The sequence below is a fragment of the Penicillium expansum genome (genome assembly GCF_000769745.1).
Source record: "Penicillium expansum strain MD-8 chromosome Unknown contig254, whole genome shotgun sequence".
Lineage (NCBI taxonomy): Eukaryota > Fungi > Ascomycota > Eurotiomycetes > Eurotiales > Aspergillaceae > Penicillium > Penicillium expansum.
The window spans coordinates 346431-367536 of NW_015971250.1; the positions used below are offsets into that span (position 1 = coordinate 346431).

Here is a 21106-nt window from a genome sequence, read left to right on the forward strand (position 1 = left end):
CTCATATTAAAATCGCCTTCTACAACTTCCGCCCAATCTTCTGCTCAACGGCAGCCTTCAACTCTTCACCCGTAGGCATCTTAACCGTACTTCCCCGTCTACCACGGAACTCAATCTCAGCCTTGATCTCAGCGACAGCCTCGTCAAAGTCACGCTCGGGATCATTCGGCAAGCCGAGGACAGGCGGACGCACGGACTCAGTGCTGACGCTACGGGTGACGTGAGGACGGTTGCGGCGCTTGAGCTGGGAGACGAGGTATTTTCTGAGAGGGGAGAAGGAGGCGAAGGCAACTAGGGAAACGGCACAGTTGACGATGCCGTAGAAGTAGACGCGCGACCAGACGGTGACGGACTTGTCGAAGTTAAGGATGATGAAGGGGATGACGGTGAAGGAGAGGGTTAGCTGGGTTGCTAGCCAGCTGAGGATGTCATAGTAGCGCTTGTTTGCTGTCGGCTTGGTGCCGTCCGGTGTGAGGAAGAAGGGGCGCACGTAACGGCGGAAGTCTATTGTATGGTTAGTTCTGGGAGGAGGGTTGGATGATGGAGATGTTTTGATGCTTACTCTTTGCCACAGTCTGAACGAATGATCCCAGTACAAAGGTCATATAGTATCCTGGGTGGAAACCGTGCCAAAGGGCACTGGTGGCGAAGGTAGCCATGCTAGCGCGGAAGCCGGGTTTCTTGCCCTTGGGCGTGACACGGAGGTAGATGTAGTTACGCAGCCAGTGGTTAGTGTTCTTGTTCCAGTTGCCCAGGTAAGCGTGCGAGTTCTGCGCCGTCTCCATAGCCCACGGATCGACGTTCTGCAGTCGGTTCCAGAACACTTTGCCTGTTTTCGGGTCAAAGCTGTTGTATCCCATACCGGATAGAATACAGGCACCCTCGGTCAGAGCCCAGACGCCGTAGTACTTGGTGCGAGCGGTGAAACCAAGCATGTGCACAGTGAAGATGCGACGCAGGAAGGAATACTGCAGGAACTCGTCTGAAAGCACAAAGTCGGTGGTAAAGTATGAGCTCAGTTGGATGAATGCGAAGATCCAGACCAGGCCGGCAGCGGCTTTCATTGCGGCAGGTCTTCCGCTGCGAGGGATCTTGCGCTTCTTCCGGGTGGGTGGCACCTTGGATGGGTCAGTGCCCGGCGGGACTTCGAAGAGCGTAGTGTCGATCCAACGGCGGTAGTCCACATATTCAAAGGAAGGACCGGCAAAGAGAGAAGGGAAGAAAAAGACGTAGCCCAGGTAGTCTACAATACCCGGGAACTTCGTAATAGCAGAGTACTTCTGCGGGTCCGAGAGCTGGTCCTTGGGCAGACGGCCGTCATGAACATTCCAGCAGAAGGAGGTAAGTTTCATGACCATAACCATCTGCGCTCCAGTAATGTCAACGGCCGAGCTGTCGTTCGCCCTCTGACGTTCGATGTGGTTAATTGACATGTGACCCATCAGATAAAGGAACCCAATCCACGGCATCAGTGATCCATCCACGTAGTAGGCGATTGCATAGGTGGCCGCGGCACTGTATAGTAGGGTGCGCAGGCCATCCCAGAGGTCGAAGAGTCCAACAATATAGAACAACGACACGGCGATAATGAAGACATTCTTTTTCCAGGGTTGGCCATCGGGTATACGTTTGAGGAGGGCGGCCAGTGGGTAGGAGAGGAGGAAAGAGCCGATCAGCTTCACTAGAGCTGGGGGTCAGAAATTGCTAGTAAGGTCGGGAGCTTATGGAAATGGAAGATCGTACGCTCATCAGTCGATGCGCCAGTCAGTTTGGCTGGCACCTCAAATACTGCGGGGAGAAGTGTTAGTTGGACCGAGGAGCTAGGGAGCTATGAAAGTTGACATACTCTGATCTACATAGGGCAACATATTGTTGACCTTTGTAGAGGAGAAAACAGACAAAACAGAAGAATAAAACAGATGAGAATAAGGAAGAAAAGAAAAAGAAGAAGCAAGAGAAAAAAAAAAAAGACCAAGAGAAAAAAGTAAAACAGCTTGTCATGTGGAAAGTGGAATTCCACCCCAACAACTTCCCGCCCTCTCCACATTCAACCCCTCGATCTTCAACAGCTTCAACAGCTTCAATCAGGAAGTATAGCCGATAATTTGAAACCCCTATCTCCTGCAATCTCCTCACCATGGACGTCGTCGCGGCCGCCTCGGGGTACATCTCCAAGATGGTCACCGTGGGCGAGTCCGCAGGAGCTTCGTCATCCAAGATGAAGATCTTGCTTCTTGATAGTGAGACAGTGGGTGATTTTACCCTGCTAGCAATATACCGATCCCCATCGCTAACTCCTATGGTTATAGGTTCCTATTGTTTCGACCGCCATTACCCAGTCCGCCCTCCTGAATCATGAGGTCTACCTCATCGACCGCTTAGACAATGCCGCGCGCGAGAAGATGCGACATCTGCGATGTCTGTGTTTCGTGCGCCCATCACCTACCTCTATTCAATTTTTGATTGACGAGCTTCGAGAACCTAAATACGGCGAATATTACATCTACCTTAGCAACATCATCCGCAAATCCGCCCTCGAGCGACTTGCAGAAGCGGATAGCCACGAGGTCGTCCAGTCGGTCCAGGAACAATTTGCCGACTTCCTTGTAATCAACCCGGACCTTTGCTCTCTGGGGATGGGCTTCCCATTGCAACGGATATGGAGCCATTCGCCGGACTTATGGAACCCGGATTCACTACAAAGAGCCACAGAGGGGGTCCTGGCGCTGCTTCTCGCGTTGAAGAAGAATCCACTTATTCGCTATGAGAAGAACAGTCTATTGGCCCGGAAATTAGCCACAGAGGTCCGGTACCACATCACACAGGAGGAGCAGCTATTTAACTTCCGCCGGACGGATACACCGCCTATCCTGCTCGTTCTTGACCGCCGCGATGATCCCATCACTCCGTTGCTAACCCAATGGACGTACCAGGCGATGGTGCATGAAATGCTTGGCATCAACAATGGCCGCGTGGATCTGCAGGATGTGCCAGATATTCGACCAGAACTGAAAGAGATTGTCTTGGCTCAGGACCAGGATCCATTCTTCAAGAAGAATATGTATCAGAACTTTGGTGATTTGGGCCAGAACATTAAAGAATATGTGGAGCAGTACCAAACCAAAACTCAAAGCACTGCGAATATCGAGTCCATTGCGGACATGAAACGTTTCGTGGAGGATTATCCCGAATTCCGCAAGTTGGCAGGTAATGTGAGCAAACACGTTACCCTGGTGGGCGAACTTAGTCGGCGTGTCGGCGAGAACACCCTTCTCGACGTGAGTGAGTTGGAGCAGAGCTTGGCATGCAATGATAACCACTCCAATGATCTTAGGGTATGTTCGAAACTTAAACTGATTATGCTTTGTTCACGGACTCACTCTTCTGTAGTCACTGCAACGAATCATCGCGCTGCCAAATGTGCCCTCAGATAATAAGCTGCGCCTGGTGGCTCTCTACGCCCTTCGCTATGAGAAGCAACCCAACAGCGCGCTGCCAATTCTCCTTGATCTCCTCGTCACAGCAGGCGAAGTCCCATCTAACCACGTAAATATTATCCCCAAGCTCCTCACCTATCACCACTCGCTCCAAGCCCCACCAGTCGCAGGCGGGTTCTCCGACCTCTTTGAATCAACCTCCTTCTTCTCCGGCGCAAGCAGCCGCTTCAAGGGCCTTAAAGGTGTCGAGAATGTCTACACTCAACACTCTCCCCGACTGGAAGTGACTCTTCAGAATCTGATCAAAGGCCGCCTGAAGGAACTGCAATACCCCTTCCTCGAGGGCAGTGGACACACGCGGGACAAGCCGCAAGACATAATCATATTTATGGTTGGTGGTACCACGTATGAGGAGGCCAAGATGGTAGCGCAGGTCAATGCCAGCTCCCCGGGTGTGCGAGTCGTTCTCGGCGGCACTTCCATTCACAACAGTACAACCTTTTTGGAAGAGGTTAACGATGCAGTGGGCAGCTGGCCAGAGCCAGAACCCACGACAGCTGCAGGACGGCTGCGACGGGAGGTGGGACGATAATTGTGTTTTAGTTAGTGTGTATATGGGTAATGGAATAGCATTATATCAAGTAAAGCCTACAAATAAGAGTCAATTTCATAAAAACCAAAAATAAAACCAGTCAACGGCGACTTATTTCGCATTTGTCGCTACAGCGCTCCGTAGAGAGACAGACCCCAAATGCGGAGAGATTCATCTTCCTCCCTCTCCCCTCATTTGAGAGCCACATCATGGAGTACAAATCCCCAAAAGGAGGGCCCTCCTCTCCAGCAACCCGTGAACCAAGACTCCAGCTCCCTTCAACAACCGATCCACCGGGCCCCCAGAATCCGGCCAAACCCCTCGTATGGCTGGTATACAACCCCATCCCACCAACAAAAGCCACCCCACACACAAACTAACAAACCTCCCCAGATCTTCGGCGCAACCGGCCACATGGGCCGGTCCCTAGTAAAAACCGCCCTCGCCAATAACGACCTCGTAGCAGCCGTCGGACGCACATACGAGAACAGCCCCGAAGCAATGAAAGAACTAGAATCGCCCAACTGCATCGGCCTCCTATGCGACGTACGAGCGCGCGAGACCGTGAAACGCGTAATTGACCAAACAATAACCCACTTCGGCCGAATCGACATAATCGCAAATTGCTCCGGCTACGGCGTCATCGGCGCCTGCGAAGACCAAGATGAATTCGACATCCGAAATCAATTCGAAACAAACTTCACAGGAACACTGAACATGATCCAGCTATCTTTGCCACATTTCCGTCAGCGGCGCGCGGGGAGATATCTTATTTTCAGCTCGACGTCTGGTGCCCTCGGCGTGCCCGGGCTCGGTCCATACTGTGCTTCCAAATACGCTGTCGAGGGCTTGATGGAGAGTATGTTGTATGAGGTGGATAGTTTTAATATTAAGGGTACGCTTGTTGAGCCGGGACATATGCGTCGTGATGATATTGTGGATTTGGTTTCGCCGTCTGCGAAAGCGCCGGATCCTTCTGAACATCAGCTTTCGGCGCCGTTGCCGCTCTACGGGCATTTTTTGGTTAAGCCGGCCAGTGAGCCGTATAATACGACTACATCGCCGGCGGCGCATGCGCGGAGGATGCTCATGTGGCTTGGGGATAAGCAGCCTGCTAGTGCGGTTAAGGCGGCGCATTTGGTTTGGCAGCTTGGGCATTGCTCTTATCCACCGCTGAGGTTGATTCTGGGCACGTATGCGGTTGAGAGTGTGCGTGATCGGTTGAAGTGTATTATTGAGGAGATTGAGGATTGGAAACATCTTAGTTTCCCGATGGGGGAGACGCAGCTACCCGTTGGAGGTGGGCGGGAGAGGTCTTCTTTCCAGGAGGGCGCTGAAGGGGGGAGTGAGTTGGGTAATGAGTGATTTTGGACTTGGTCAATGTTCTATATGTTATATGATACCCAAAACCGATCAAGGAGCCTACATATTCCCAGGCGTGGGGGATTTTCGTATGAGGAATGTATGACCCCCTACAAAGCTTCATCTGGAGTTGAATGCTTCTATCAGAACAAGAAGACTTGCCCCATACCCACAAATGTGAGGATGCAGATGACAAACGCTATGATTTTACATACTATACTGCATGCATGCTGTACACCACATAAAAACCTACTGTCTCGATAAATCCCAAATTTTATATCATTCAGACTTGCTAATAGAAAACAAGCTCGAAGGCACTAGGTCCACTGGTGCTAGCAAATTCCTTTGCGGGCTGTCGATTATTTCATATGACTTCTGGGGTTTCCCTGTGAGCACTGCGCATACTTTCAACGGTCTGTCTGATCGACTAAGACAGGCTTGCATTGTATTCACCGCAAGGCTAGAAGGATCATCCTAGCGAACGACTGGGATCGGGAAGCCACCGGGGTTGAGAAGGCCTCGTCGGTCCTCTCTGGGGATTGGCCAAATCGTGGAGACGCCATTGCGGTGCGATACGATGCTCAGGTAGATTATTGGCTTGATGTTTTACTAGGCGTTGAGGCAGTAGGTTAGTGTTGTGGTTCAAGTGAGCCATCAGGATGCAATCAGGACACACATATCAAGTGATGATGTGAATAGGGTGAATGGTATGTGGACCAAGCTCTTGCTTCATAGCATGTAAGTGAGAGGCGAGTCTGTGAGAGTTATTGATTAAAGGGCGTCGGTGTGTGACGTGTGATATCGTATGATATCAAGCATAAAATGAAACTGAGGTTTGAACCGAACCTATTGATGAGGTGAGGATGAGTAAGTGAGAGACCACAGAGGGGATAACTAGCTGGGGCCTGGTATTCGAAGCATACACTGAGGTTCTGATGTTCAAGGGTATAAACGGCGCAGGTTCTCGCGCTGAAGGAGACGTAAGTGAGGAATGAGCAGATGACAAGGTGACTGGGTGAGGTTACCAGGTACTGAGAGGTATATGCATCGAAGTGGAATGCGCATTGGGAATGCCCTCGTCAATGTACGGGGTGACTGCTCGAAGGTGGTAGTCTAACTTACGTGAGATAGGCATCTTGCTGATGTTAGAGTGATTCTTATTGCGACCATCACCTGGGAAGGGTATGTCACTTTGCCAGTTGGTAGGTGGCTTTCGAAACCAGGTCATGAGGGGTCACAACCTGTCAGCTCTAACAGGTTCCTGGGATGTGTCTCTTTATAATAATTCGATGAGATAGTTGGAAAAACCCTCATGTTATAAGAATATATATAGATGTTAGGAAAGATGATGAAATAAGAAATATATGAAGAGAGAAAAGAAAAAGAGAAGCAGGTTCCAATGGATATTGTCATTCATAGCCATTTAGGGCCTGATATCCCAGGCGTCCAGGTCAATAGCCGATGTAAGATGCATAGACTTTGAGCTATTCATTCTATTTAGGTCAAATCCCAAATCTAACTCGACGCCCAATCCGTCGACATCTCTTATTTTCTGTGTATATAGCCAAAACAGACAGAAACCGAGTGAGGTGAGAAAGCTCTATACAAAACTAAAAAAATAATATACAACTCTATCTAAGATAGTAATACAGATCCCACATTTAACACCAAGGTATAGAAAGGGGAGATCAGAAAACAACATTAACAAGCTTACCTCCCTTAACAACAATAACCCGCCGTCTCTTCTCCCAGTCATTCTTCTCCTGAAGCCACGACTTCCCCTCAGCAGTCTCCAACACTCGACTGACAATCCAATCCTGCTCTTCCTGCGAAGGAGTATTCTTGCCCTGCGACGCTGCCGCCGGAGCCTCCATGCGCGGGATGGTCACGGCACAGCGGAGCTTTCCGTTGATCTGGACAGCGACGGTTTGGCCGCCGCGGGAGGAGAGAGTTTCGGCTTGTTCGGGTGTGAGGAGGGTGCTGGGCCAGAGAGATGAAAGGATTGACGGTACTGGTGTTGTAGAGGTATTTGCGGTGGCGTGCAGGACTTCCCATGATTCAGAAGCTAAGGCTGGGGTGATGGGAGCTAGTAAACGGAGGAGGGATGAGATTGATAGGTATAGGATGAGAGGGGAGGAGGCGGGTGTGGAGGCCAGGGTGTTAGTCAGCTTTGTCAGGTCTGAGATGACTGTGTTCAGACCGTAGGGGTTGCTTTCGATGCAGGTCGTGACGGATGCGATGGTGTTGTGTGTGGCTAGGACTGCGTCTGCGTCCGAGTCACTCAGGTCTTGCAGTGATGACGGGAGGGGAGTAACGTGGGTAGTAGAGGATTTCAGGTCTGCTTCCGAGACGGAGAATGATGCCTCCGTTAGGGTCTGCTGGGTATCTTGGACGAGTTTCCAGAGTCGGTTGAACCAGCGCTCGACGCCGACGACCTTGGTTTCGTCCCATTCTAGAACTTCGCTGACGGGTGCGGAGAACAGGATGTGTGCGCGAGTAGCATCGGCGCCGTACTTTGATGTTATGGTGGTAGGGTCCACGCCGTTGTACTTGCTCTTGGACATCTTTTCGAAGGAAATATTAGGGGAAACTTGTGTTCCCTTTATCAAAGGCTTGTCTGGATTGGTCAAATCAACTTCCGACGGGAGAAGGAAGCGGCCTGTCGAGGGCTCAGTGAAGGTCTTTCCGTGGACCATGCCTTGGCTAAGAAGCACTTTGAATGGCTCTGCGGGTGCAGCAGAATTCCTATTTGGGGATAGCTCAGATTGAGAGAGGAATTTGTAGATGAATCGAGCGTAGAGAAGATGCAGAATGGCATGCTCGACACCACCGATGTACACATCCACAGGCTGCATCACTGCAGGAGAGAATGGGGCTTCCTTGTTAACAGAGTCCAAGAACCGCAAGAAGTACCAGGACGAGTCCACGAAGGTATCCATAGTATCTGTATCGCGTCGAGCAGGACCATTGCAACTGGGGCATTTTGTGTGAAGCCATTCCTCTGAGGATTCCAGAGGATTTCCCTTCTTTCCCTTAAGCCACTCTCCTTCGATCTTCGGCAGCTTTACTGGAAGATCTTTGCCAGGCACCGGCACAGGTCCACAGTCCCCGCAGTGGATGATAGGGATGGGCGCACCCCAGTATCGCTGGCGACTGATCAACCAATCCCGTAGGCGCCAGCTCTCGACGAACGCAGCTTGACCGACCTGCTCCAGGTCATTGACAATCCGTTTTGATGCCTCCTTAGAGTGTAACCCTTGGTATTTTCCACAGCGTAAGGTTAAGAAGCCCTCTTGGGTAAAAGCTTTTGTGTCTGACGTCGGCACGACACTACTGTTTGCCTCATTGCCACTTGGCTCAGCCTCGATAACAATAGGGATCGAGTCAGAGTTCACATTTTCCTTGAAAAACAGCATGTCCCTGGTGTCATGGCCCGGAACACCCATAACTGCTCCCTCGCCATAGTCACTAAGGACGTAAGGAGCCACAAAGACAGGAAGTTTCCTTAGCAAATGAGGGGTTTCTGTGTCAATCTTGCATAATGGATGAGACACCTCAACGTCGGATAACCGGTATCCTGCTTTGGAGTCCGGTGCAAGCGACGAAGCATCACTCAGAAATTTGCGAAGTGCCTCGTCTTTCTCGGCAGCCTTCAACACAATAGGGTGGTTCAAAGAGAGTGCCAGATACTCTACACCATACAAAGTGTCTGGCCGAGTAGTGAATACATTCACGTCGACTTGGTCACCCCGTCCGATGGTCACAGGGAATGTCACCTGGGCACCATAAGACTTCCCAAGCCAATTGCGTTGCATCGACAGGACACGCTCCGGCCATCCCCCAGCAAGAGAATCGAGGTCCTTCAGAAGTGCTTCCTTGAAATCAGTGATCTTAAAGAACCACTGCTTCAAGTTCAGCTTCTCAACTTTAGCCCCAGACCTCCACGAGAATCCATTGGCATCAACCTGCATAAAAGTTAGTTCAAATCAAGATAAACCCTCTGTTCTCGACTCACCTGCTCATTTGCCAAAACAGTCTTATCAACAGGGTCATAATTAACCAGCGCTTCCGCCTGGTACGCCAAATTCTTCTGATATAACATCAAAAAGATGCGCTGAGTATGCTCATAGAAATCTGGGGAACACGTAGCCAGTTCCTATTAATAAGTACAATCAATTAGCCATTCATCCAAAAGTCAACCCACGACCCAACCCGCCATATCCAAATGATTCACACCAACATACCCGATCCCAATCAAACTCTGCTGAAATACACCTCAACTGCTCCTTCATCTTTGAAATATTCTCATACGTCCACACCGCAGGATCAACACCCCTCTCAATCGCCGCGTTCTCCGCCGGCAGTCCAAATGCATCCCACCCCATAGGATGGAGCACGTCATGTCCGCGCATTTTATAGAACCGCGAGATCACATCGGAGATCGTGTACACGCGCAGATGACCCATGTGCAGCGTGCCGGACGGGTATGGGAACATGGACAGGATGTATGATTTGGGTTTATCTGTTGCGTCGGGGGTTGAGCGTGGTACCGTGCGGTCGCTTTCCCATTTTTCTTGCCATTTTCTGTCGAGGGCGGGCAGGTCCAGGCGGCGGGTTGTGGTGCTGGATAGTCGGGTTAGGGTGTAAACTGGTGAGAGGGCTCGTAGAGTTGGACGCGTGTAAATGCGGCCAGGCGCGATGGCGCTGGTTAATCGGAGTCGTGAGAGGGATTGCATGGCTGGATGATCATTATGTGTCTGAAATATTTAGAGATTGGAGTATTAATTGGAGTAATTGGTCATGTCGATTTGAAGGTCTGAATGTTTCACTTGCGCATCTTCAAAACTTCCCCGGAGCCCGGGTAGCTTTAGCCCCGATTTGGACTAGCGTATCAGCACTATACTTCCAAGGTTTGAGCATTTTTCTAGAAGTTTTGAAGGTACCAAGGTCATTTGGTATTTGAAGGAAATAAATCTTTTAGCAATGTTCTCCTTGTTGGATGGGATATGAATATGCATATCCCACCTTGAAAATCACTATGTATCATACACTCTATTCTATCCCAAATCTACAGCCTCAGAATATCACCATTCCTGTCAATGCCACCACGGAAATGATCCACAACTACCTTCCCGCCAAGAATAGTCTCCTCGACAAGTCCCTCCACATGCTTGGGCTCAATGCGGCCGTACCAGATCCCCTTACCCGCCAGCGGGTGAGGTTCTAAAGAAGTTCCCACGGTCATCTTCGGCGGGATATAAACAATCACATTGCCTGCGTATTTATGTCCTCCAATATGACTGATCCGACCAATATTAGCGTGGCCGGGGCCATCCACCGTGGTCCCATCACCGTCCACGGAGGTGAATCCTCGTGATTGTAGCACGCGCTTGAACTCGCTTTCCAAGGCGGGGGCCATGACACCACAGCGCATGTCGCGACCTCCGTGCCCGCATATTAACACTATTGGAGAGTGGTTGATGTCGATTACTTCCGGGAATTTTGATGCTAGGTCCGGGGATCGGGTCATGTCTGCTTGTTTTGTAGCGGGGAGAGAGGAGTGCATGTCGTGGATTCGTTCTGGGAGAAGATATGCGCGTACGAAGGTTGTCAGGTCGGTTGTTTGGTCGGGTGATGAGGTTGTGTTTACGGGTATTGAGGGGATGTATTTAAAGCTGGGGAAGAGGAATGCGGAGGCGGAGGCGGGGGAGGAGCTTGCAGCTGGGGCGATGGATGAATTCGTGACCAAGACATTGTTGAAAGGCTGGAGCGACAAGATCTCGAATTAGCAAGAGTTCGCGCATCTATTGTAGGGTTATGTGATCCACTTACATCAAGATATGGCCCGCCACGACCTAGCAGGCTCTTCAGTCCTCTCACAAGGTTGCCCCAGCCTTTGTTCTCACCATCCTCCTCAATGCGACTAGTCCAGTCTGGTTGTCCCGTGCAGATGAGAAGCTGCTGCGCGTAGGCAGCCATCGTCCCATTTAAGGCTTGTTCATGGTCGATCGGTAAGCCCTCCGGCAGGGCGGGCGTGGGTGGACAATTGCAGCTTGGTTCAGGGCATGTCTTCGTAACGGGGAAGGGAGGGGGGATTTCCAGGCGCGTGCGGAGTCTGCTGCTGGGCTGAGGGGTACTGGACAGTAGGCGGAAGGTTTGGCAGTTTCGATAAATTCGCCCGCTCCAGGCGCGCGTGAGCGGTTGCGCGAGTTTTGATTGCATTGAATAGTATGACCTTGTATAAATTGGTAGAAAGGAGCCAAATTAAAAGAACAAAACAAAACAAATTGCCCAGAAAAAAAAATAAAGAGATGTAAGCCTCGAAATGTCCGAGTGCCGAGTCCGAGAAATCGGAGATTCGGAGATTAGCAATCGCCGCCGTTGATTCGTCAGATCAGAGGTTATTCCGCTATAGCATTTATTGATCTTTGGGATGAATCTTGAGATTTGCTTTGTTCATTTTCTATCGCATATCTCTAGTCGCGCAAGCAGGCTAGTCCGGCGTTTTTGCTGCCTTGGATGATCCCAGATTGGAGTTTATCAAAATATAGTTTGGTAGCAAGGCTTTGCATGTTAGCCTCTTGAAACATCAGTTATGGTTGCAAGCTCGTACCAGCTGAGGGAAGTGGCATTCATGCGGTTCGGGCTGCCTCGGGAAAGTTGCGCGTTGTGGCTGACAAGGGTATTGACACCGTGCGAGATATTCCGCGCATACATGTCCGCACTCATGAGGCATTTTGTCGGATTGTTGATGTGAATAGTGCGGTCCGCAATTATTGTCTGCGGTATATGGTGGTGGTTATTTTGGTGTATGATTGAGGTATAACCCATGTGTTGAGGCGCTACGGCAGCAAGTTAATATGGAAGAAGATCCTGTGCTTAAGCAGGACTATCATAGGATGAAGGGTGCTGGTAATGGTCTTACGGTTACTCTCGTGGATGGCGAAGTTTTTGATTAGGTTTTGATTAGGTTTTGATTAGGTCTTTGTTGAGGGGGCGGTTCGTCAGTTAGTTAGTGGGCCTGCGGTGTTTGGGTCTCACAGCGAATAGGAGAAGTCAATGAATGGTTATGTCTGTAAAATGTTCAATGCCTAAAGACTCAATCGCATCACGATTTCATATTGCTGGCGATAGCACACGAAAACCGAAGTTCGAAGGTAACGAATCGAATTGAGTGGCCCCCGCACTGGTCATGCGACAATACGATATGCGCCGAAGCCCCGAGCGGACCAGCACATCACGTATGCGACTTCAAGAGAAATCTCACGGCGACTATTCTGATCGATCGCATGGATCGAAATTCGAGTAGGCAGTTTGGGATCAACGGTGACTTGGAACAGTAGCTAGTATATCATACGTCTCCCGCGAAAGTACAATGATGTACAGTCTGACTTCCTGCGATCGGAGGGTGTTTCTTAACATCAGCCTCGTCGGGTAAATGGTCAATGTTAGTTTTCCGATACTCAATGTAGTACACCACGTCGCCGCAATGCAATCAATCGCATGTCCGACCGGGGAGCAATCCGAATCAAAACATGCATTGTAGTTGTCTCAATTGATCTGCAATGTAGCAAAGGCGAGCAAATGCGAAGCGAAAAGAGAAATAAATCAGATCTTCAACCCGGGAGACGGTAGATTAAAAATTAATCCATTCATCCTGTTTGAGTCCATTCTTCATGCGGTCATGCTTTCCGCCATCTTGTTCATATGATCTAATCCGGAACCTAGTTAGTGGACCCGAATCGTTTCTCCAAGACCTCCTCGCGAGGAGGCGATGTACATCATGGATAGCTCTGTAAGGAAGAAGCGGGGCCGGAGTTGGAGAAGGTGATACAGAGGCCGAATTTCGGCAGAAGAGCGGGAATCGTTCGGCACGACTTCCGTAAGAATATAGGGTGCTGGGGGACTTGGGGTGTTTTAGTACCTTGTGAGATAGGATTTGCAGAGGCTGGCGGGTTGGAGATGTTACTTATTGTACTAATTGGGGGTGATTCTGTATGGGCTGTATGGACTCTGTACAGTGGTGGTCGGGTCGGTTTGGGTTTACCCCTCATTATGTCAGCCAAATTATGTCAGTTACCCCGCTGCGGGGTAACATCATGGATGCGTTGGATTTTTGGTGGGCTGAAGAGTTGGGGATTGTAAGATGGTGGGAATACTACAGAGAAGAGAGAGAGATATTGCTATGTATTCTATTTTTTGTTAAGCGATGATTGTATAACTGTACATGTGTACTACAAAAGTGCCCCTGTACGTTCACCCCTTTAGAGAGCTTACCAAGGTTAAGAGATGCAATAACTAGTGAGTACATTTACATCGTATATGTATAGTGTATGTCTAATAACAGTAGAATACATGGCAAGCTACATATGTACGTAACTCAACGATAATTGGCCGTGAACTCTTGACACGAAATGTGCAACCTGTTTCCTGTCCCTCGTGCGGAGAGATCTCCAAGTGGATTCCCAGTCCAGGCCGGCTCTCCCGTTGCTATTCCAGTTACATCTGAGGGGATGCACAATATCTCTCTCTCTGTAGAAACGGGGATATATAACCAGCTCCATTTGCTGTTCAGATGGTGTATCTCTTCCCACTCTATCCAACCATCATCCATTCCACTCTTCCTACCTCTTTCTACTATACCTGTAAGTCTATCTGTTACAATATCACATCTCTTGGCCTGCAACATTCGCCACTTCCCCTGCCTTAGAGCTTCCTTCATCCGGTTTTGTCCAACAACGTTTTTGGACATTGACCTCATCAACTAGTTATATAAGTAAATAACAGCGCTGACCCTTTTTCTCTAGCAACATCTTGAAAATATTTTATAATCCTTCACAATGGTATTTATCCGCTCTCTTTCCCGTCAATTACGACGGCCCTTCCTCTCGAGCTCTCTCAAGCCAACTGTTGCCTCCAGCCCATTCGCTCGGGTTTCACCTTTGGCTAGCTCTATTTCCGGTGCACGTACACTAACCGCAACTACGAATCTCCAGGGCAAAGTTCTTTTGGTTCTCTACGATGTAAGTCACTACCACTTCATACATTGCATACTTCAATCGCTAACCCGTTCTTTTCTGTGATATAGGGTGGTGAGCACTCCCAGCAGCAGCCCAAGCTGCTCGGTACCACCGAGAACGAGCTCGGCATCCGCAAGTGGCTCGAGGACCAGGGTCACACCCTGGTGACCACCTCTGACAAGGAGGGCGAGAACTCCACCTTCGATAAGGAGCTCGTCGACGCTGAAGTTATCATCACCACTCCGTTCGTTTCTCATGCACGCACTTTCAAAATCCCCCACTGACGATCAGACAGCTTCCACCCCGGTTACCTCACTGCCGAGCGTCTGGCCAAGGCCAAGAAGCTCAAGCTCGCCGTCACTGCCGGTATTGGTTCCGATCACGTTGATCTGAACGCCGCCAACACCACCAACGGCGGTATCACTGTTGCTGAGGTTACCGGTTCCAACGTCGTCTCCGTCGCTGAGCACGTTGTCATGACTATCCTCCTCCTCGTCCGCAACTTCGTCCCTGCCCACGAGCAGATCAAGAACGGTGACTGGAACGTCGCCGCCGTCGCCAAGAACGAGTTCGATCTCGAGGGTAAGGTCGTCGGTACCGTCGCCGTCGGCCGTATCGGTGAGCGTGTCCTCCGCCGCCTTAAGCCCTTCGACTGCAAGGAGCTCCTCTACTACGATTACCAGCCTCTCTCCGCCGAGGCTGAGAAGGAAATTGGCTGCCGTCGTGTCGATGATCTCGAGGAGATGCTCGCCCAGTGTGATGTCGTCACTATTAACTGCCCCCTTCACGAGAAGACTCGTGGTCTCTTCAACAAGGACCTCATTTCTAAGATGAAACCCGGTGCTTGGCTCGTCAACACCGCCCGCGGTGCCATCGTCGTCAAGGAGGATGTCGCTGAGGCCCTCAAGTCTGGTCACCTCCGTGGCTACGGTGGTGATGTCTGGTTCCCCCAGCCCGCCCCCAAGGATCACCCTCTCCGCTACGCCGAGCACCCCTGGGGCGGCGGCAATGCCATGGTTCCCCACATGTCCGGTACCTCCATCGATGCTCAGGTCCGCTACGCCAACGGTACCAAGAACATCCTCGACAGCTACTTCTCCGGTCGTGAGGACTACCGTCCTGAGGACTTGATCGTCCACAAGGGTGACTACGCCACCAAGGCCTACGGTCAGCGCAAGTAAATTGTTCTTGCATGACGCAGTTTGAAGTATTCTCTAGCTGAGAGGCTTCCTTTCATATTCTTTGTTTATATGTCCATAACAGTCCCATTTGCTCATAGCATGGGCGATGCTGAAAAAGGTAGCATCTTTTCACGATACCATTGAATAATTTTATAACCTTTACTTCTTTCTCCACTTTGACTTAAATTAGATTTCTGTAGTCTGTACTCCATATGGAGTATATTATAGTGACTTGTGCACGATGATCGGTGGAGCTATGTCGATCTCACCAGATTAATGCCCAGCCCTTCGGTGGAGTCTAGAACATGTAGAGCTGATATCTTTTTTTTAGGAATTCTTGACAACCAAGTATGATCAGTAGCAATAGGGTCCAAGTATGTACATGTATATCAATTGCTCTAATAACTCAAGTCCCGCGACATGCAATTTCCAAAAGGCAAAAGACAAAACAACTCTATTCACAAAGTAAAGTAGCCATGTTCGAAACACCAGACAAACAAACTCAGACTATGCAGGCTTGCAAAATATCCCTAGAACAAACCCCAACCCCAAGAATGCAGATATTGTATATACAAACGCGATCTTCAACATTTCAAAGCCTCTCTCCCCGTCCACTCCTACTCCTCTCACTCCCCTCCTCGTCACTATCATCCATAAACCCCTCCTCCAAATCCCGACTCAGCCGACTCTGAGTATCAGCCAGGTCATCACGTCTCCGTTGCTCCAATGCACCCCGCCTCACAGAATCCATATCCATTCCAACTAAGATTTCCCCTTCCTCATCGTCAATACTCTCCGTATCGTGGTCGGCTATGTGTGCCCCCCATCGCCATTGAGACGGAAGGAAGAAGTGCATCAGTTTATCGGCTATGCGGTCGCGTAGAGACAGTGTGTGCGCGGATATACTGTGTAGTGGGAGGTATTGGGAGTAGCGCTGGTGGTAGCGGCGGAAGAAGGGGATTATCACGCATGAGGCTATGATGTAGATTGATAGTGCGATTGCAGCTGGAATGAGGATTGTCTAGGAGTGGGTATATATGTTAGTTTGGTTTCTTTTTGGTTATGTTTATGGTGTGTGCCTGGACATGATGGTGGTATGTGGCTTGCGCGTCGTGATAGGGGTTTTTTTGCGCGCACCTTGGCAAAGACACTTGTTGACCCCATGCTGGGCGCTGGGTAGAACGCTTTGCGCCTAAGTCAGGATGGTAGAGTGAGGTCTGGTTGCGCAAGAGACTGCGGAGGTCCGGGGTCCCACGGGTCTGGAAAGCACACGCGGCAGGGGATCGGCAGATCGACAAGCGGCCGGCCACCCGAGATAGCGGTGTCGTCACTTTGGTTTTGAACTATGCTTTTATATATCACATCACTCCCTTGTTACTCAAAATAGTCTTCTACAGAAAACTAGACTGCAGCTATGTAGCTGGCTATACCTATATTGTGGCCTAAGCTAATAACAACGTAATGGAAGGTCCACGCCGATGTCAGACAGCTATAATATAGTTGGTAGGGGGGACCTCGAACAGTCGCTTAGAACGATGAGGGCTTCTCTTGTCTTACTTCTTTCTAGTTCAGTCCCTTTGCTCATCACTCATTATGTATATGAACAATCAACGGTAAGTAGAGCAACTGTGCCCTGTTGATGTCCAGGATAGTGGTATTCTCTTTAGCGAATACCTGACGTTACTTGGTGTTTATTTTCTCCCTCTACATAATTCAATTTAGTTGCTCGAGTGTTTCAAGTCCTTACATGCACCATAGTTCTGTAATATATATTTCACTACCATGAATCTATCTATATTTTCGATGCTATCCACGGGAATAGAGTGATTACTTTTCAAATGACGTGGATATATAGTTGATAGTATGAGTAGAGATGCCCAACTCCAACAATGATGTTTTATTAGACTTCCTCTTTGAAACTCCGTTCATTCCGAGTCCATGGCACTGTCGACGTCAAGTATAAGCTTACGTGATCTTAACGATCACGTGCGCGGTCGGGGAGTTTCTCCGGGGCAAGCCCCCTAATATCAATAGAATGATTAGAAGAACGCTCGGGCTTTGATCCTGGCGTCAAACTGGACTTGACATTTGCAAAAAGTTTGCATGTTAATTTCCTTTTCTCCTATTTTGCTTTCCTTGTGGGGTGAGTCCCGTGAAGAAATCCCCTTACCCCTCAGTCTCTCGCGACTCCGCCGTCGCAACGGGTATACTAACTAGCCAGGGAGGGACAAAACAGAGAGCCACTTTCACCTAATTTGAATGTCATCGTCTTCACCCATATCCCTTGCGATCGACAGCGCCTTATCGCGAAACCGGACATCCCTATTTAATATCATTCCCGAGAGTGTTGGAGGGGCCCTTATGCTGCGCCCTGCCTCATCTTACTGACGCCCGCCAAAATGCCAAGTTCACAAGCCGACAAATCCAGGCAAACATCAAGTGGAAAGTCATTCTTCGGAAGAAAATTGTACAAAGAGAAACCGACCGAGGAACGATACGATAATTATGCAGGTTCCTACGATAGCCTGGCACCTCCGGGAAGCGCTGCGGGCTCACGCTCGTCCCGCCATTCGAAGCGATCTTCAATTCAATCTGTCGACATGACCCAGGATTTCGACCCTAGCAGTATCGCACACACCTCAGGCGTCATCACCTCCATCCCCTTTGAAAGCCTCCCCACCGATACCAGGACACCGATTCCGATCGACAACATGGCCCGCCCTGGCTCATCGCGCCACGAGCCTTCGCCGAACCACCTGGGAAAATCTGGAGGTGACTACCATCAATATCCGACTGTGACATCTACGTCTGCGCCAAATGGGTACGCCCCACATCCTTCTGGTCCTCGTCCGCCCCCGCACGGCACAAATAACACCCTGACCAGCAGCAACTCTGGCGATCGAATTGCCAGACAACAGCAGCAACAGCAACAATGGGCACGACCAGGCAGCTCCGCAGCGAACAGTGGTCCTAACCACAACTCCTCTTCTATTGATTCGTCCTCCAACTCCCGCACCTCTCTCGATCAAGCCAGCATCTACTCCTCCGTTTCTTCTAACACGCGCGGTTCGAGCTACTTTTCCTCGGATAACTCCTCTCGCACTCTCACAACCTCGCACTCTAGTGACCGCACTGCCATGTTCCCCAGCTCCAGCTCGGGCCGCTTGTCAAATGCGGGATCCTCCCACCAGATCGCTGTACCGGCCGCTGTCCCTCGGCCACAAGATAACTACCTCACTCGACCGAGAGATGACCGAATTGTGGACCAGCTGTTCCTAGAGCTGATGCAGAAGCGAGGATGGCAAAACCTTCCCGAACAGGCCAAACGGCAGATGTTGTCATACCCCGCTTCAAAGAAATGGACATTGGTACATCAGGATCGCTTGACAGAGTTGCAAGGAGAGCAAAAAAGACGACAAAATGCGCGACAAACCCATGGCCACGACGGTTGGTCTGGTTTGCTTGAACGTGCCGACGAAGAAGGTAGCCCGGAATGGTATGTGAAGAAGGTGATGGATGACAGCATTACATCCAAACAGCTCGCTAGTTTGAGTGTCAGCTTGCGGACACAGCCAATCAGGTATGAAATGCCCTTTTTCTCGATATCGTACATGTCACTAATAACTACACAGCTGGGTGAAAGCCTTTGTTGAAGCCCAAGGTCAAATCGCTTTGACCAATGTCCTCTTGAAGATCAATAGAAGAAAAGTCTCTGGTCCTGTCCCAGCTCCCCCGACAGGCGATAAAGATCTAGACCGGGAATACGATATTGCGAAATGTTTGAAAGGTCTCATGAACAACAAGTATGGCGCAGACGACGCTCTAGAGCATCAAAATGTGCTAGTCGCACTCGTCAGCTCGTTATCATCGCCACGCCTGAATACTCGGAAACTTGTTAGCGAAGTCCTCACTTTCCTATGCCACTGGGGTGATGGACAAGGACACCAAAAAGTTCTGCAATCCATGGACAAGGTCAAACATGACCACAACGAAACTGGTCGCTTCGATGCTTGGATGCGTATTGTCGAGGTCACCATCGACGGCCGTGGAAAGATGGGAAGTCTGGTCGGTGCCAGCGAAGAGTACCGCAGTGGAGGCATTGGCATGGAGAACCTCCTTATGGAGTACGCGGTCTCAACCATGATCCTGATCAATATGCTGGTGGACGGAGCAGAGACGGACCTGCAGCTGCGTTGCCACATCCGGGCCCAATTCACATCATGTGGAATCAAGCGTCTGTTGACGAAGATGGAGGGATTCCAGTATGAGGTTATTGACAAGCAAATTGAACGGTTCCGCGAGAATGAGGCTATCGATTACGAGGACCTCCTCCAGCGGGAGGGCAGCAGCATGAAGGATAGCATAGAGGGCGAAGTCAAGGATATGAGCGATCCCATGCAAATCGTCGATGCAATCACCTCCAAGATCAATGGCAGCCGGTCCCATGACTACTTCCTCTCGGCTATGCAGCATATGCTCCTCATCCGGGAGAACTCCGGTGAGGAAGGGCTGCGTATGTTCCAGCTGGTAGACGCCATGCTGAGTTACGTGGCCATGGACCGGAGGTTGCCCGACCTCGATCTTCGCCAGGGTCTGACCTTCACCGTGCAGAGTTTGCTTGATCGGCTGCACACGGATGCTGAGGCAAGACGGGTCTATGACGAGTCTCTTGAGGCCCGGCAGATCGCCGAGGCTGCCATTGCTGAGCGTGATGAGATGCGAGCGCAGGTCGAGCTCGGTGCGGAAGGCCTAGTCTTGAAATTGCAAAAGCAAATTGACGAACAGGCTGGTATTATCGAGCTGCAACATAGGCAAAATGAATCCTTCAAGGCCGAGGTGGCAGAAATACAACGCCTGCGTGCCCAGGAATTGCAGCGTAATGAGCTGGAAACCAGAGAACTATACCTCATGCTCCGAGATGCCCAGGATATCGCCGCTGCCAATGCCCGAAAGGCTAACAACCCCGAGGCAGTGGAGGCAGTAGATCCATCCCAGATGCCCGGTATCATGGACCGCGAACGACTCATGGAACGTCTGGAACGACAGCTTGAGCGGACTAAGACCCAGTTCAAGCTGGAGGGTAAGGTCTGGGGCCAACATGGGCCATCTGATCGACTCCGTGAGCTGCGCGAGAAGATGGAAGGCGAAAGAGATGACAGTGAGGACTTCGCTGAAACTACTCGCCGACACCTCGACCCTGGTTCTTTGGGATATGTTTACCGCAAGCGCAGCCATATCCCTACGATGGACTCGACTCTGGAAGGCGACGAGGACATTCCACTGGATAGCAATGGCGAGCCGATGTACGAGAGGCCTCGTCTGGTGGAAATGCATCATCCTCGTTTGGACCCTGCCCATGCTACCGGGTTACTAGGCGAGCTTGCTTCTAAGGTTCCCAAGTTTGATGCTGAAGCTCCCGATGCTGTTGAAGGGGAACAGGTCCCCAAGCTAGGAGAAAATGGAGCCGCTGCAAAGGCTATGCCGCCTCCTCCCCCTCCCCCCCCCCCCCCCCCC

General features: G+C 50.5%; 4 protein-coding genes across 4 annotated transcripts; 2 read left to right on the plus strand and 2 right to left on the minus strand.

Moving 5' to 3' along the window:
- Window positions 1-19: 19 nt before the first annotated feature.
- Window positions 20-1868, minus strand: PEX2_073680 (lysophospholipid acyltransferase; the record flags this gene model as incomplete). The annotated part of the gene is made up of 4 exons (XM_016744638.1): window positions 20-504; window positions 563-1681; window positions 1744-1788; window positions 1847-1868. 4 exons carry the CDS (start codon window positions 1866-1868, stop codon window positions 20-22), a joined length of 1671 nt encoding a protein of 556 aa, XP_016600609.1.
- Window positions 1869-2137: 269 nt separating this feature from the next.
- PEX2_073690 (Short-chain dehydrogenase/reductase SDR) lies at window positions 2138-5394 on the plus strand (the record flags this gene model as incomplete). The annotated part of the gene is made up of 5 exons (XM_016744639.1): window positions 2138-2248; window positions 2310-3335; window positions 3391-4017; window positions 4164-4352; window positions 4423-5394. 5 exons carry the CDS (start codon window positions 2138-2140, stop codon window positions 5392-5394), a joined length of 2925 nt encoding a protein of 974 aa, XP_016600610.1.
- A 1685-nt stretch (window positions 5395-7079) lies between these two features.
- PEX2_073700 (leucine--tRNA ligase NAM2) lies at window positions 7080-11613 on the minus strand (the record flags this gene model as incomplete). Its single annotated transcript, XM_016744640.1, has 5 exons — window positions 7080-9356; window positions 9407-9547; window positions 9636-10129; window positions 10480-11155; window positions 11224-11613. The coding sequence occupies 5 exons, from the start codon at window positions 11611-11613 to the stop codon at window positions 7080-7082; spliced, it is 3978 nt and encodes a 1325-aa protein (XP_016600611.1).
- Window positions 11614-14231: 2618 nt separating this feature from the next.
- Window positions 14232-15592, plus strand: fdh (formate dehydrogenase (NAD+) FDH1; the record flags this gene model as incomplete). The annotated part of the gene is made up of 3 exons (XM_016744641.1): window positions 14232-14414; window positions 14480-14655; window positions 14707-15592. The coding sequence occupies 3 exons, from the start codon at window positions 14232-14234 to the stop codon at window positions 15590-15592; spliced, it is 1245 nt and encodes a 414-aa protein (XP_016600612.1).
- Window positions 15593-21106: the final 5514 nt, after the last annotated feature.